At 38.2% G+C, this 15,660-nt stretch overlaps 1 protein-coding gene across 21 annotated transcripts in view; it reads left to right on the top strand.

Annotated features, from left to right (window-relative positions):
* cacna1c (calcium channel, voltage-dependent, L type, alpha 1C subunit) overlaps positions 1-15,660 on the top strand; it is a 130,169-nt gene that overhangs the window by 28,558 nt on the left and 85,951 nt on the right. For all 21 annotated transcript variants that reach the window (XM_058773137.1, XM_058773134.1, XM_058773133.1 and 18 more), the window contains exons 2-3: positions 10,576-10,918; positions 13,297-13,402. In XM_058773137.1, the coding sequence (XP_058629120.1) occupies positions 10,576-10,918; positions 13,297-13,402 (449 nt within the window). The remainder of the gene's footprint in view (positions 1-10,575; positions 10,919-13,296; positions 13,403-15,660) is intronic.

Below are 15,660 nucleotides of genomic sequence, written 5' to 3'. Positions count from 1 at the left end.
TGGCAGTCAATGTTTTTATCATTCATCGGTTGGGACAAAAAAAAAAAAAGTAATTTCAATAAAAACATTCCGTTGTGTCATTAACATTATAGTTGTGGTGTGGAGTTCCCCATTCTCACAGAATGAAAATGAAACCTTGTTAGAATTAGAATTAAAAAATATTATAGTTATTGTTATAGTTAGTGTTCTTTGTGTGAACAGGTCTTAAAGGGATAGTTCACCCAAAAATGAAACTTCTGTCATTAATTACTTGTTCCAAAGCCGTAAGACCTTCGTTCATCTTCGTAACACAAATTAAGATATTTTTGATGAAATCCGAGAGCTTTCTGACTTGGCATAGACAGCAAGGCAACTGACACATTCAAGGCCCAGAAAGGTAGTAAGGACATCATTAAAATAGTCCATGTGACTCAGTGATTTAACCTTAATTTTATGAAGCTGCGAGAATACTTTTTGCGTACAAAGAAAGCAAAAATAAGAACTTTATTCAACAATTTCTTCTCTTCCGTGTCAGACTTTGACAAGTCGAGTAATTAATGACAAAATTTGAATTTTTGGGTGAACTATCCCTTTAAATAGTGTTTGTTCATCAGCACTCAAGTACAGCACTTACCTGCATATCTACAGTAAGTCAAGAAGTTCTTCATGAAAGACAACTAGACTTGAAGAAAAAACAATGGTGGAACCTTTGAACATTTTTACAATCACTTCCTTCTGTACCATTGAGGGTTAAAAAAAAGTCTAAACCAGGGGTTCTTAACTTTGGCCCTCAAGGTCCACTTTCCTGCAAAGTTTAGCTCCAACCTTGATCAAACTCACTTACAAGTTACTAGTTCAAAACTCACAGATACTGCCATCTTTGCAGATCATCTCTTGCCTTTCTGAATACAGAGGAGAAGAGGGGAAAGATGTTTAGAAAAAGACAGGAAGAGGTAGGGTGCATGAGTTGGATTGAACGGATAAAGAGGAGAGAGATGGAGTGATATTGGCAGTGGAGGAAGGAGAGAGAGAGAGAGAGCAAAAGAGATGGTCTGATGAGTTATATATTATTCAGTAAGTTATACATTATTAAAGAGAGTTCATATTTAGCTGTTACACACACAGGCATAAATTAAGAGAAAAAGGGAGAAAGCACAGACAGAACTAGAGAGATGAAGATGAGATAAAGTCTCTCTGAATGTGTGTGTGTGTGTGTGTGAGGGTTTAGGAGAGAAACGTGGCCGTACGGATCAGCATTAATGCTCCGAGTTAAACGCAGCGTTAATCTGGACCAGCGGGGTTTGTGCTGCGAGGCTCTTTTCGTGACGGAGATTACCGAATCCCTCTGCGTACTCTGGGCCAAATTCCAGTTCAGAATTCCAGGACTCTCATTCATGTCTTGACTTTCCTTCTAGAAGCATCGAATTCCATGAAAACCATCTGCACTTTGGTTGGATTTAAACAGGCCAGACTGCATCACGATGGAACATTTTACTCTGCGTATGAGGGCCTCATGACGGCATGCCTATATGTGTCCAATATATATGAAGCAGTCTGTGAATGCAGATTTGTGGTTTGGGTTGGAATCAAGTTTAGTTCAGTATCAAGTGCCAATTTTCCAGTTTCCATTCCAGTTTTTGGGTCTTTTTTTATTGTGAAAGCAGTAGTTCATATAAAGTCCTGTTAAGCCATGGGGCATCAAATAAACAAAAATGATTAAGTATAGGGTCTAAAATTAACACTCGCCAAGTGCCAATTGCGAGTAAAAACTGGCTTTGGCTAGTAAATGCAGAGTTCCTGGCCAGTTGGCTGGCAACTATTTGAAAAACTATAAATGAATAAATGATTTCAACTATAAAAACAATAGTCTGACTCTTGCTGGTGTAAGCGATGACCATAAATCAATTCAAACAGTGTTAAAATTTTACTGCAATTTTCGGGAATGTTTTTAAAGGCACTTCTGCTTGTAATTTTTAAAGGTGCAATCTCTGTTGAGTTTTGTTGTAATCGGATTTTTAATTTAGCTACATTTCTAATATCATGTTATCTTGCACTTGGATATCTTATGTCTGGGAACGTAATTGTGTGAGACAGTTGAGAGGCGATTACCAAATAATTTTGATGACGGACTTTGGCTCAAACATGTAAAAATGATTAAAATAACATTTGACATGGTGTGCGATGAGATCGGTGTACTAATTAGTGCAGTGGAGGCAAAGTCACATGACTTTTTTGATGCACAATGAAGAATTTATTCGGTAAATGTTTCTATGTGCATGTATTTTTGTTGGATAAAAAATGTATCCTATTCGGTTTTAGAATTTATGGGCTACTTGGCATTTCCATGCAGTGTTTTTTAATGCAATATCCCAAAATTCGCATAAAACTAAGTGGAAGGGTCGGCACCGATAGCCTCATGGGCAGCACACGCCATATATAGCGCCATTGTGCTATATGTCCCGGTGTCCCGAGTTCGAATCCTGGCTAGAGGACCTTTTCGATCCCGCCCCCCTCCCTCTCTCTCACTTCGCTTCCTGTTATCTCTACACTGTCCTGTAATAATGCAAAAATGGCAAAAATAAATAAGTGGATGGAACTATGACTTATGACATTATTTTATTGCATTCTGACTACTTTGTGACCTTTGCTAAACTTTTAGAGTTACTGAAACATAAGTACATCCCACATGTTCATGCTATAGCCATGATAAATCGAATCAAATCGTACTTTTCTAAGCTGATCTTCGCCTGGTGTAGGATAAAACAGGCAAAAAATTGATTTAGAATGAATTGGACATTGAACAATATTGCTTTCTTTTATTGTTGTAACACTAGAAATCTGTGTAGCAACACATTTTCGACACAAACACAAAAATGCAAGGAGCAAAATCATGATGGGTTTTGTTTTTGTCCCATTACATATTTGCTGCTCTGTATGAAAGTGTGTTTAAATTTCATGGTGGACGTGTTTGAGTCTAAGCTACAATCTCACTGCCATCTCTCTGGAATCCCTCATTCTCTGGCACCTACCTATGTGTGTGTGTTGATGACCAATATTAAACAGACATGCTTTGAACTCCATAGTGACTGATGTCTGTTTCTTAAAATAACTGGACTGTGACCTTATCTCCTGGTCCTGTAGTCTAAATGTTTGTGAGCAGTCTTGTTTCAGGACATCGGGAACGGATGGAAAGAATAGAAAACATAACACCAAGAAAGAAAGAGAAAGGGAAGGAGGAGTTATATGTTTGCTTATATAACCACACTCACTGTAGTGCAAATACCTTGTTTAACCTCATCGCAGTAAACCCATTGTAAGAAATGGAACTATTTACTGAATGCTTGTTGCTGTTTTTAGTGAAAACCTTGAGTAGTACTTTAGGAGGACTGCTTACAACATGACCTAACTAGACACAGGACAACTAGTTTCCAGCGATGAGGAATTTGCCTGTTCACACTAAAAGCAGAAAGACTGTGTGACACGACACAATTACAGCTGATCAGAACATGTTTCATGTGTAATATATAATGTGGAGCAGCATGATTAGGATACAGTGCTGCCTATATATTTGTGTGTCGGTCTGTTAGTGCAACATTGAGAGGTTTGCGTTAAAACTGTTCCGTTCAGCGTTCAACTGATACTAGGCTTGTTTATTAGCTGTATACACTGTAAAAAGTGATAAATTGACTTAACTTAAACAAATTTAGGAAACCTGTTGCCTTAAAATTATTAAGAAAATAATAATAATAAATTAGAATTGTCAAGTTCACTTAACTTTAAAAAAATTATAATATTATTTACTTAATAATTTTAAGGCAATGGGTTTCCTCAATTTTTTTAAGTTAAGTCAACATCACTTTTTACTTAGAAACACGCACTTTATTTTTTGTAGCTTGTAGATAAAAGAGCAGAATGTGATGGTACCATTACTAGAAAAACATGGCCATTACAATTTGGCAGATAAATTGAAGTCAGCATTATATTATATTATATTATATTATATTATATTATATTATATTATATTATATTATATTATATTATATTATATTATATTATATTATATTATATTATATTATATTATATATTTCAATAATAATTATACTAATCAGCATTTATTTATTTGTTTGTTTGTTTATGTATGTATTTATTTATTTAATCCCATGCATTTGTTATACAGACATGGATGATACCTCAAATCATGTTACTTTTTGATGTGAATATAATATAATATATAATATAATATATTAACAGCTTCCAAAGAATAATGACTAAATAATAATGATCATCATAATCATAATAATTTTATTTTATTTAATTTTTTATTTTGACATCTCAGTCAGTTGGTTTTTAGAGGCTGAATAGCTTTGTTGCTGCTGTGCACCACTGTTATGCTGTCCTGTGTGTGTGTGTGTTTATGTTGGTATCTCAGGTGTGCGTGTATGCGTCTATGTCTCAGGTTTATCAGCGTGTGTACGTCTCAGGTGTGTGATTGTGTGTGTCTGTATGCCTCAGGTGTGCGCGTGTGTGTTAATGTTGAATGACGGCTAATTATGTGAGAACACATCCTAGGGCATGTAAACATTATGTTGGTGTTGGCGCCCAGCTTTGTTAAGGTTTTGGTCATGTTTAGGGGTGTGTGTGTATATGCGCTATGGCTGAGGGACCAGTGAAGCGTGACTGAGCAGCTTGATCTGATTGGCTGGCTTTGATAACAGTGATGTAATTGAACAGATGGTAATGGATGACACCTTCAGTGTGCCACGCCCACTCACGCCACACACACACACGGCATTCTAACATAAGCAGTGCTGTAGTGTTGGGTTTTGCCTGTATCTTTCTCCAGCAAACACTCACTGTCTTACTCTTTGATCTCTGTGTGTGTGTGTGTGTGTGTGTGTGATACAGAGGGACAGAAAATCGAGGTGGCCAAAGAACTGTGTGCATCTCGTCATTGGTTAATTTTCTTCTGTAGTAGTTGGGTCTTTTTTCAATGATTTATTTATTTTAGATTTGTGGCTTCAGAGCATCATCGACATATGACTCCATTTCCCACAATTCCCTGCTGAGTCACGAACAGCGAGTATTTCGTGCTTTACAGCTCACTGCTGCATGTGTGACATCATCAAGCGATGACTCAGTGCCACATTAACCGAGCACACATAAAGTCAAAATGAAACTTTTATGATGCCCAGCTCACCCTCACTATAAAGGGCTTTGTTCCACATTTATGTATTTTGATACATTAAAATTATTTATATTAATACTTCCATTAACCTCAGTGCTGGTTTCTCAGCTGGCACAAGACCTGCACAGAAGTACTTGACCTCCATTCGTTTTTTTTTCGAGACAATCGTCAGAACCATAAATGTCATGTGACTAATCATTCTGGAGCCGTAGGGAAATTACATACCCTTCACTATAGCGACTATCTTGAGGGGTGACGTCAAACAAAGCAGCAGACAGGGGAAAATCAGTCCATTTCACACTTTAAAGAGCACTCCAGAAAGATGGAAACAGCTTATTTTTAAATACTGTATTATGTCAAAATAAATGGCAACTAGTGTTGCTATTGTTAATTGCAATGAAAACTTAAAAAATAAATAAATAACTTTGTTAATTAATATAAATTTAAAATGAAGCATTCAATGAAAACCTTTACAAACTTAATTGAGTGGCAACTGACTGAAATAAAATAAGTTTAAGATGAAGTACTAAAAACTGAAAAAAAGTTAAACAGAATATTAAAAAAGGCAAAAGCATATAACGTAATTATTGAAATTGAATAAACTAAAGATGAAACTAAAATCTAAAAACTGAAAACATACAAATAAGAGCTAATCCAAAATATGAATTAATACTATAATAGTTTATAAATAATACTAAGTAACACCAATGACAGCTTCTGAATGGCCATCAATGGAGAAGATGCAGAATGTTGTAGTTCCAGCATCTACCAGCAGGGGCAAACCGGTCCAAAACTTGACTGATACTAAAACATGACGTGCCAATTCCTTTCTCTCTCAATGCTTTTAAACAACCCTTCATAAATATACATATCAGTGTTTAGAGTGTAGCGTGTCTCAGCTGAATGAAGGAAACTTAGTTCAGCAAGATGTGTTGCAAGATCTGTTGATACAGGTCTGTCGCTCTCTCTGTCACTTCTTCTCTCCCGCTCTTGCTTTCTGTTACCTCCTCATCACTTTCTCCCTATGAATCTGGGTTATTCTGGCCTTGTATCTCTGCAGATGAATTTTAAAAAGGATGTTATTAATACTCTTGCGTGCGTGTGTGTGTGTGCCAGTGTTCTAGGGTCCACAGGGTCCCGTGTCTCTTCCTGCGTTTGGATCTTTTTGCAAATAATGTTTTTCTAGGTTTTAAGGCTTAACTCCTGCCACACCATTAAAATATTTTCTTTATTTCTCTAATAATTGGATAATTAATGGTTGTAATGATTCTTGATCCTTGAATAGATTGCAAAAATGCTTGCAGAGGCCAAGGGGTCAGATTTTACTGCTTAGCATGGTCCATGTGTATGTCGAAAAAATGTTTTTTGCAAGCAAGAATAATAATCTCATGACAATAAGCATGTGTTTTATTTTCTGTCAGCATGTGGTTCATTGTTTCTAGTGATGATAAACTGTCTAATTGCACCGTTTTGTGTTATATATGCTCTTTCTCAGATGTGGTGTGCATGCTTTGCAGAAAACCAATATCCAGAATGTGGTTGTGGGATATATGACAAAGGCAGTAAACTGACTGGATACTGGAAGTAATGACTATTGGTAACATGCTTATATTCTGCTTTGTACTCTAGTTTCTTATTCATTTGCCACAATCAGTCAGAAATGTTTTATTGGCTGACTGAGCGGTTCCTGGCCAGAATGAGCTGTACTGTTGGTTCAGACTCGCTGTGCCTGTCAGAGGTTTGGTTACATCATGGCTGCATCTGAAATTGCATACTCTGAGTAGGTACTTCTTTTGAAAAGTAATTATTTAGCAATTATTAAAAAAAGTATGTTCTATATAGTATGAATGTGTGTAGCAAGAATAGAAACTGGGCCTACTACATTTTTATGATGTTATACTGAATAAAAAAATAAAAAAGGTAATTTTGACTTTTAAATTGTTTTTTTTTTTAAATTGCAAGATGTAAATTCACAATTCTGACCTGTTTACTCAGAATTGTGAAATAAACTAACATTTGCCATGAAGGCAGAATAATCTTGCAATTCTGACTTTTTTCCTCAGAAAAAGTTTGTATCTTGTAGTTCAGACTTTTTTCTCGCGATTGCGATTTTTTTTCTTCTCCGAATTGTGTAATATAAACTCGCAAAGTTATAAAGTCAAATTCTGAGGGGAGAAAAGACTGATATTTTTGCAGAATTTAGTTCATATCTCATGCAATAATTTGTGTTATAAAGTCAGAACTGCGAGATATAAACTCTCAATTCTGAGGGAAAAAATTACAATTTTATTAAACTGACCTTTTTAGTTTTTTATTCAGTGGCGGAAACGGGCTTTCATAGTTTTCTGCCTGCCATTTGGTAGGGAAGTATGCATATTTGAACATGGCCTATGTGAACTAATACATTTAAACCCCACCCCCAAACAATGGTATGCTCTTAACCCCACCCCAACACTATATCACACTTCGCAGTTCAATCAATGTATAACATCGAATATGTGTAGCATGAAGTACCGCAAGAGCGTTTCGTAAGCATACTGAGCCATCTGCTCTCTATAACCAAACGCAGGTCTATGCAGAGAAACCAAACCATAAACTTTCATATGATGAACTTTATTTTTTTTTAATATTTTTTTTGGGGGGCTTTTTATGCTTTTATTGGATAGGACAGTTGTAGAGAGCAGACAGGAAAGCATTGGGTGGAGAGAGGGGGAAGGATCGGCCTAGGACCTCGAGACGGCAATCGAACTCGGGTCGCCGTGAGCACAGTTGTGCTATATGTCAGCGCACTAACCACGAGGCTATTGGCGCCGACGATGAACTTTATTTTTAATGAAGTGCCAGACCGTGTCAGTAAGAACTTGGTCCTTTGTTTGGGTCAAAACAGGACAGAAAATAGACTATTACTTCTAAATTATGATGTTTTTTGATGTAAAAATCTTGATAACATTATAAGTGGAGCTCAGAGAACAGTACAAAATAAAAAACAAAGGAAGTTCATGACCCCTTTAAGCAGTACATAAAGTATTGAATGAAAAGTGTTTCTGTTGCTACATAAAACCTTCTCAGTTGTCTGTGTATTTGACAAATATTGCATCTAATCCTCTTCATCTGTGATAAAGTATGCAAATGCTGCTCAAGCGTCACCATAGAAAGCAGAAAGTGTCTGTCTTCACGTCTCTATAAGCAGCCAATCTCATCGATCAGTCGAAGCTGAAGTCGAGCACACCCTCTTTTACAACGTTTAACAGGTGTCTTTATCTTAGTGTTGTGACAAAACTGCCTGGCTGCGAAAGAAACCAGAGCAGGATTAACTAGTAGAAATCAAAGCAGTAATGTTTTATTCTCTTGTACGGTCGTGGTCAAATCATCCAGCAGTGAAAATGCTCTTACTGTACAGCTCAGAGAGAGAGTGAACTGGTGTATGTGTTTTTGTGTGGTGAGATGAATATATGAATGGTGATGCTGACTCATAAAACAGTATGTGAGAGAGTGTCTGTGACTGTGGTGTTAAAATACACTCATCCATGCAGTGCGCTAGATTAACACATGCTGAGGTATGTGTGTGTTTGCTTAGTTGCTGGAGTGAAAATGGTGGCATATGGTCAAAAAACACCATCATTTGGAAACAAACTATAGTTATCCTCTGCCTAATCTCCGTTAGCCCCTCCACAATATATATCAGCCCCTCCCTTAGCTCATTTAGTCCCTCCCCATTTGTTTCAGCCTGTTTCTTGCTCATTCAGTAATAGTTTACAGTCATCCATTTGTTCACATTATATGTGTTATATAGTACATTGTACTGTTCACAAGTTTGAAGCTGCTAGTTAAAATACAATGTGAATGTTCCTTTTTTTAAAGTGAAAAACACTGAGAGAAGCCCATTGCTGATCTCAGATCAGAGCGAAAGGGGATCCCCTGGTGTCTGTGGTGATGCAGTTGCAGAATATGATTGAATCTCAGTTCATCCATCAGCAGTATGGATTCCAAACCGAACAGCTTTAGTGGCTGATGGCTCAAACTGTACAAAGTTTTCAGTGAGGTCCAGATTTGATCTGTGTGAATGAATGCGGGATTTGATATTTGACACCTAGTCTTTTCTTTATGTGAATGTGTGTGTGTGTAGCTTTTTTTTTGTTTGATTCTGCTTTTGTGCATGTTCATTTCTGTCTGACAAAAAAACAAATTTACCTCCCTTTTTGGAAAAATGAGTGTCAGACTATATCTCTCAAGAGGGTGAATCCATTGTGGGTACTTTAGGATGAGTAACTGAGATTGTTCCTTTTGAAAGTCCTTTATCCAGAGCATGGCTTTACTACGGTAATTAGAAATGGTGCTTTAGGAGAGTACGCATGTCATCGAGAAAAGCTCACTTAGATAACACAGACAGCAACTCTCCAGTTCTCTTCTTACTCCCATAACATATTTTACTGAATCCTAATGACCAAAACCCAGTACTTTCTCCTATATAAAAGATATCTAAAGTATGTGATTTTTGCACCACTAGCATCACCATACAAAAAAAAACTACATAATAAACGGGGATAGGAGAAAATATTTTAGCATAGACAAACTCACTGATGTCATTCTGACATGACATTTCAAACTAATCCAGATTTTGGCTTATTCAGTGGGCTGAACCATTTATTAAATAGAGAAAGGGGAGAGATGGGAGAAACTCTCAGTTCTGTGGTTTACTACTGTGATCTCACTCTGTCTCTCATTCCTGACACACACACACACACACTTCAGTAGGACAGTTCTCTTTGGATTTTACGCTCTTGGACTGCAGATGGAGATGAGTCCTGCAGGGCTGCCATGTGTGATGAATACGCTGTTGCAATTGGCCAGGATTATATTGGAATGCCAATATATAAAATATAAAAGAACATTAATTGGCTTTTCACACCTGAAATTGTTTACCCAGGAGTTATTACACATAAATACCAGGGGTGTTTAATCTTGGGTTGCCAGGCTTTGAGATTTCACACTGTACATTTGTAAACCAATTTGTGGATGGATTTGACTGTCTCATTTGCATATTTACGAGCTTAATAACATTGACTGGACAAGTACACAACACGTGACAAGCACACAAACTGTTTTAATAACCGCTTGTCCATCTGGCACTGGGCTTTGTTGTCCCTGTGGACTTCTGTAAAATAAACTCTCTTAAATGACTGAAAATCTGGGTCTGGGACAAGGGTAAAACAAAAAAATCTTTAGTTTTTTTGGCTTTTCAAATATACCCTAAAAGGCATTAGAAATGTTGCCAAGTAAATGAAGGTATGATTAAAAAAATTCTATTTTAAATATGACATCAAAAAACCTTTATTAATACAGAACCAAACATCGCAGAACTCCGCATTCTCACACTCTCTCATTCACTGTCTCCTTCTCTTCGTCTACAGGCTCCAACTATTCCAGTCCGTCGTTGGCTCCAGTCCCCAGTCTGAATGAGGACGAGCGTGTGGGGGGTGGGGGTGGGGTGCTGGGTCTTGCACCTGAACACATTCCCACCCCTGGCGCCCCCATCAGCTGGCAGGCAGCCATCGACGCGGCACGGCAGGCCAAGCTGATGGGCACCACCGGAGCCCCGATCTCCACTGCGAGCTCCACACAGCGCAAACGCCAGCACTACACCAAACCCAAGAAACAGGCCAGCACTGCCTCCACGCGCCCACCCCGAGCCCTTCTCTGCCTCACTCTTAAAAACCCCATCCGCAGGGCATGCATCAGTATCGTGGAATGGAAGTATCCTTTACTTTACTGAAGTTTTGGGGTCGGTAACATTTTTGAATGTTTTTGAAAGAAGTCTCTTATGCTCACCAAGACTGCAATAAAAACAGATAGATTATGAAATATTATTTCAAATTAAAATTAACGTTTTCTATGATGATGCGATGGCAAAGCTATATTTTCATCAGCCATTACTCAAGTTTTCAGTGTCACATGATTCTTCAAAAATCATTCAAATATGCTGATTTTCTGCTCAAGAAATATTTCATATTATTATTATTATTAATGTTGAAAACAATTGTGCTGCTTAATATCTTGTGGAATACTGTTGTTTTCAGAGTTCTTTGATGAATTGAAAGATTAAAAAAACAGCATTTTTTGAAGTAGAACAATGCTTTTGTGACAATGTAAACATCTTTACTGTCACATTTGATCAACTGAATGCATCCTTGCTGAATAAAGCTATTAATTTATTTCAAAAATGTAAATATTACTGACCCAGAACACTATATATATTCACCACATATTTCATTTGAAAGAGCACGTTTGAATCTGACAAGCCAGTATACTGATGCAGGGCCTCAAAGTGCAATCACACTGAAGAGCACACAATACTTATGAAAATACTTATATTTTATCTGTAATACGGCAGACATATTCCTCCTGCGACATCCAAAAATGTCTCATATTGAGTTGCTTCTGCATACAGTTGTTTTCTGAATGTTGATTAATCAGTGTTACAGTTACAGACTACTCATAAACTTAGGATGTAGCTGACTTAAAGGCTGAGATTATTGAACTCCAGGCCATAAATGTATTATTTTCATATTTTGATACGCAGCTGTGCTTCTGAATAGGTATGGTTATTAACTGTTGTATGATCTGTTTGTTATTATTACAGGCAGCGTGTTTGACAGATGTGCTGTGGCATTTTTGAGTTGTAAAAATGCAGTGTTGCATGAAGCAGTACCAAAATATAAAAGAAGCCCTCAAAAAAGAAGAAAAAACATTTCATCAAGATGATATGTTATTCTCGTGACCGTCATTCCCTCTTTGCTGCATTACAGGTGTAAATACACTTTTTCGTGGTCATTCAAGTGCACCCCTCAAATGAAATTTTACAGGAGACTGTAGGACGGTGTGTTCCCCCGTCCTTTTCCCCTTCCTCTCTTTTCCCCTCTCTCTCACGGTTTTATGTAATCGTTTCTGCCCACAAGAGACAGCGATAGGCCCCTGATCAGGAAAATATGTTAATGAGGATCGATTGGTTGAGTGAAATGCTTCATTCATCAGGAAACAGGAGATCTGGCTCCCATTCACAGCTTCAGCCAAGAACTGATCACATCATCAAAGATTTCCCCATAAATTCACAAACCGGCACAAGGGAACGACTGAACTGTGGAGACAGAGAAATATTTTCCCTCATTAATTTTGGTGGGATATTTGATAAAAGTTCCTGTTTTGCCGGTTCTATCCATGTGTCTTCAGTCTTGCACACACTTGACTGGATCTGTATCTCCAGAGACTCCAGAGCCCATCTCTCCTGTCTTTGGCTGTGTTGCCATGCCAACAGCTCCTCTTCAACAGGCTGAACAGGTCCATGCACACACACACACACACACACACACAAATATTCACCCCTCCCACACGCGCACATACAAATGCACACACATATTGACCCCTCCTACAAACACGCATTTGGTCACACACATTCACATTATGCACAGTCAAGCGGGTTTCATATATAGAAGTGTTATTTATAACCTTGTAAGACCTTTAAAGATTAAATTCAGTTTGGGTCTGCCTGCAATAGTCTGTTTTTACTCCCTTGGGGACCCAAACTACTGATCTACAAGCATGTTTATCTAAATGGGTTACAGGGTCTATGGCTCTGTAATTCTGAACTAACCCCAGAGAGCCATAACTCAAGGCCCAGACAGCAGATACAAGAGAAACATCCAGAAAAACAAGAACACATCTGTTTCTCCTCAGGACACGTGCCATGCGACTCAACACCCATCTCGGAGAAATCCATTCCTGTAACAAATGATGACACAGTTTGATTGCGTTTCCAGCAGAACTGAAAGCCAAACAAACAATTTGGCCAGTGAAAAGAGAGAGGGAGGAGAGGAAGAGAGAGAGAAGGAAAATGGGAGGGGGGTGAAGATCGTTGTCTTGATGAAGGCCAGGTTTTTGAAGAGCTTGGCCTCGCTATTAACAGTAAAAGAAAAAAAGATTCGAGTGGAGGAAAAAAAAGAGCAGAGAGGATCTGGACTCTTACACACTGTCTTGTGCACTGATACAACTTAACATGTACTGTACTGTATGTGTGTGTACTCTTCTTTTGCTTGTGTATGAAACAAATCTCATTTTCTTTAACACTGACTCATCAGACCGTTTGAAATCATCATTTTGATGACTATTTTTGCAAACTGTGTGGCCTTAGCTGTCTACATCCCTTTCCCCGAGGACGATTCCAACGCAACCAACTCAAACCTGGTAAGAGACGCTCTGCCTCACATGCAGCACAAGTCAGAAATGAGCATGTTGATGATGATTTGAGAGTGATGATAATGATGATGATCGTTATGGAATTAAGACTGTAATTATAATGTTTGTGGTGCGCTGCTGCTGATGGTAGTACTGATGAATATGCCGATGACCGTAGTGGTGTGGATGATTATGAATGTAATGGTGATGGATGTTATGTGATATTGGTGATGATGGTGATGGTAATGTGATTATGGGAATGAGGAGGATGATATTGGTTGTGATGGTGATGGTTATGTGATGTGATTGTGGCGATGGAGGATGGTGATGGCTGTGACGGTGATGTAGTGTTGAGGATAATACTGGTTGTGACGGCGTTTGGTGGGGATGGTTATGGTTGTAATGTGATGATGATGGTAATTTTGATGAATGTTATATGATAGTAATGATAAAGTGACGATGGAATTAGTTGAGATGTGTGAGCCAAAACCCTCTTTAAAGTCAGCTTATTCGTTTTTTTAATGTTATGTTTTCATGGGTGTGATTATTTTTGCATGTGTCTCAAAAATGTAAAGCTTTGTAAAGCACTTTGGTCTACAAACTGTTAAATAATGCTTCATAAATAAAGAAAGAGGAAGAAGAGGATGGCGATGTGATGTTGATGATAACTGTGATGGCAGGTGATGATAGTGTTAGTGGTGTGGCTGAAGATGGCTATGTGATAGTAATGATGGTGGTGATGATTATGGCAATGATAGTAGTAGTGAGGATGGTGATGGTAATGGTGAGGATAATACTGGTAGTGACTGGTAATGATGATGGTGGTGATAGCATTGGTGGGGATAGTTGTGGCTGTAATGGTGATGATGGATGTTATGTGATTGTGGTGATGATGTGATGGTGAAGTTGTGGCGTTGATGATAATAGTGAAGGCGGATAAAGGTGGTTGTGATGATTATATGGTAGTAATGATGGTGATGAGGGTGATTATGGCAATGATAATAGCAGTGAGGATGGTGATGGTAATGGTGGGGATGGTTATACTGGTTGTGACAGTGATTGGTAATGATGATTGTGGTATTAGTGGTGGGGATAGTTATGGCTGTAATTGTGATGGATGTTATGTGATAGTGATGATAATGTGATGATGGATTTACTTAAGTTGTATTAGTCAAAAAGGTCAGCTTATTCATTTTTTATTATGTTTTTATGGTTGTGATTATTTGTGCATGTGGCTTAAAAAACCATCCACAAAAATGGAAAACAGCGATAACGGCATTTAGCAACCTGTTGTCTGCAGCATTGTGTTCTTTTCTCAGCCTTGATGATATTTAGTGGCTGACAGCAACGCCTTATATGTAGGCCTAATACTGCAAGTTGTCATGGGAGATTTAGTCAGATTTTCATGCTCTTTCAGTCACATAAATTGTGCGTTTACATTCCATCTCCGTTTTCATGAAACAAACGACCCACAACAAAAACACTCCGATGACGTTTGTAAATGCTGCGAATAAAGGCGTTTCTGTCAGCCACTTCAGAGTTCCTGCTACCGGTGCGAATGCAACCAGCAAAATGGCCTGAGGGGGAAATTGGTTCTCTAGGAACCATCATGATGGCTAGTTCCCAGAACTGAGTTCCGAACGTTCCCCTATAGCTAGCAGCAGTCAGGATAGTAATGGTTGTGGTGATGGTGATGTAATGGTAATGATTACTTGATCGTGATGATGGAGGTCATGATGATAGTGGTTCTGCTGCTGATGATATTGTGGTTATGATGTGTTGGGGATAGTGGTGATGTTATAGTTGTGATGATGATAGTGATTGCAGTTGGTTGAAGGATTTCAACTTTTGTGAGGTGCAGTTGCATTTTAGAACTTACATTGGGTTTTGAATTGGAGGTGCAGAATGCTGAATCTAGAATAGAGAGATTGGAGCTCTGTAAGCCTAAGAACAGCCTGTGTGCTTCAGTGCTCAGTGTACAGTACATTCAGTCTGGATGAATGCAGAACGATGGAGTGTGTGGGTAATCTGGATGTTTGGCTGTGGAAGGAGTTCTCAGACTTCTCAAAGATTCATGCTGTAGCCTGAGTAACACTAATCCATCCACCCATCAGCTCAGAGATCTGAAGACGCATTATGTCTTTTCCCAGCGAATAACACAATGGAAACCTGAAAATGCGTGCATGAAAGCATATGTACGCTTATGGGGGCACGTAGCTCATGGCCGAGCAGTGATTACGGTCACATATACAGCGGCTTTAGTGGTT

The sequence above is a fragment of the Onychostoma macrolepis genome, chromosome 04, assembly GCF_012432095.1.
Source record: "Onychostoma macrolepis isolate SWU-2019 chromosome 04, ASM1243209v1, whole genome shotgun sequence".
Classification (NCBI taxonomy): Eukaryota; Metazoa; Chordata; class Actinopteri; order Cypriniformes; family Cyprinidae; genus Onychostoma; species Onychostoma macrolepis.
Note: the sequence above shows the minus strand (reverse complement) of the source record. Positions and strands in the feature narration are given on the sequence as shown.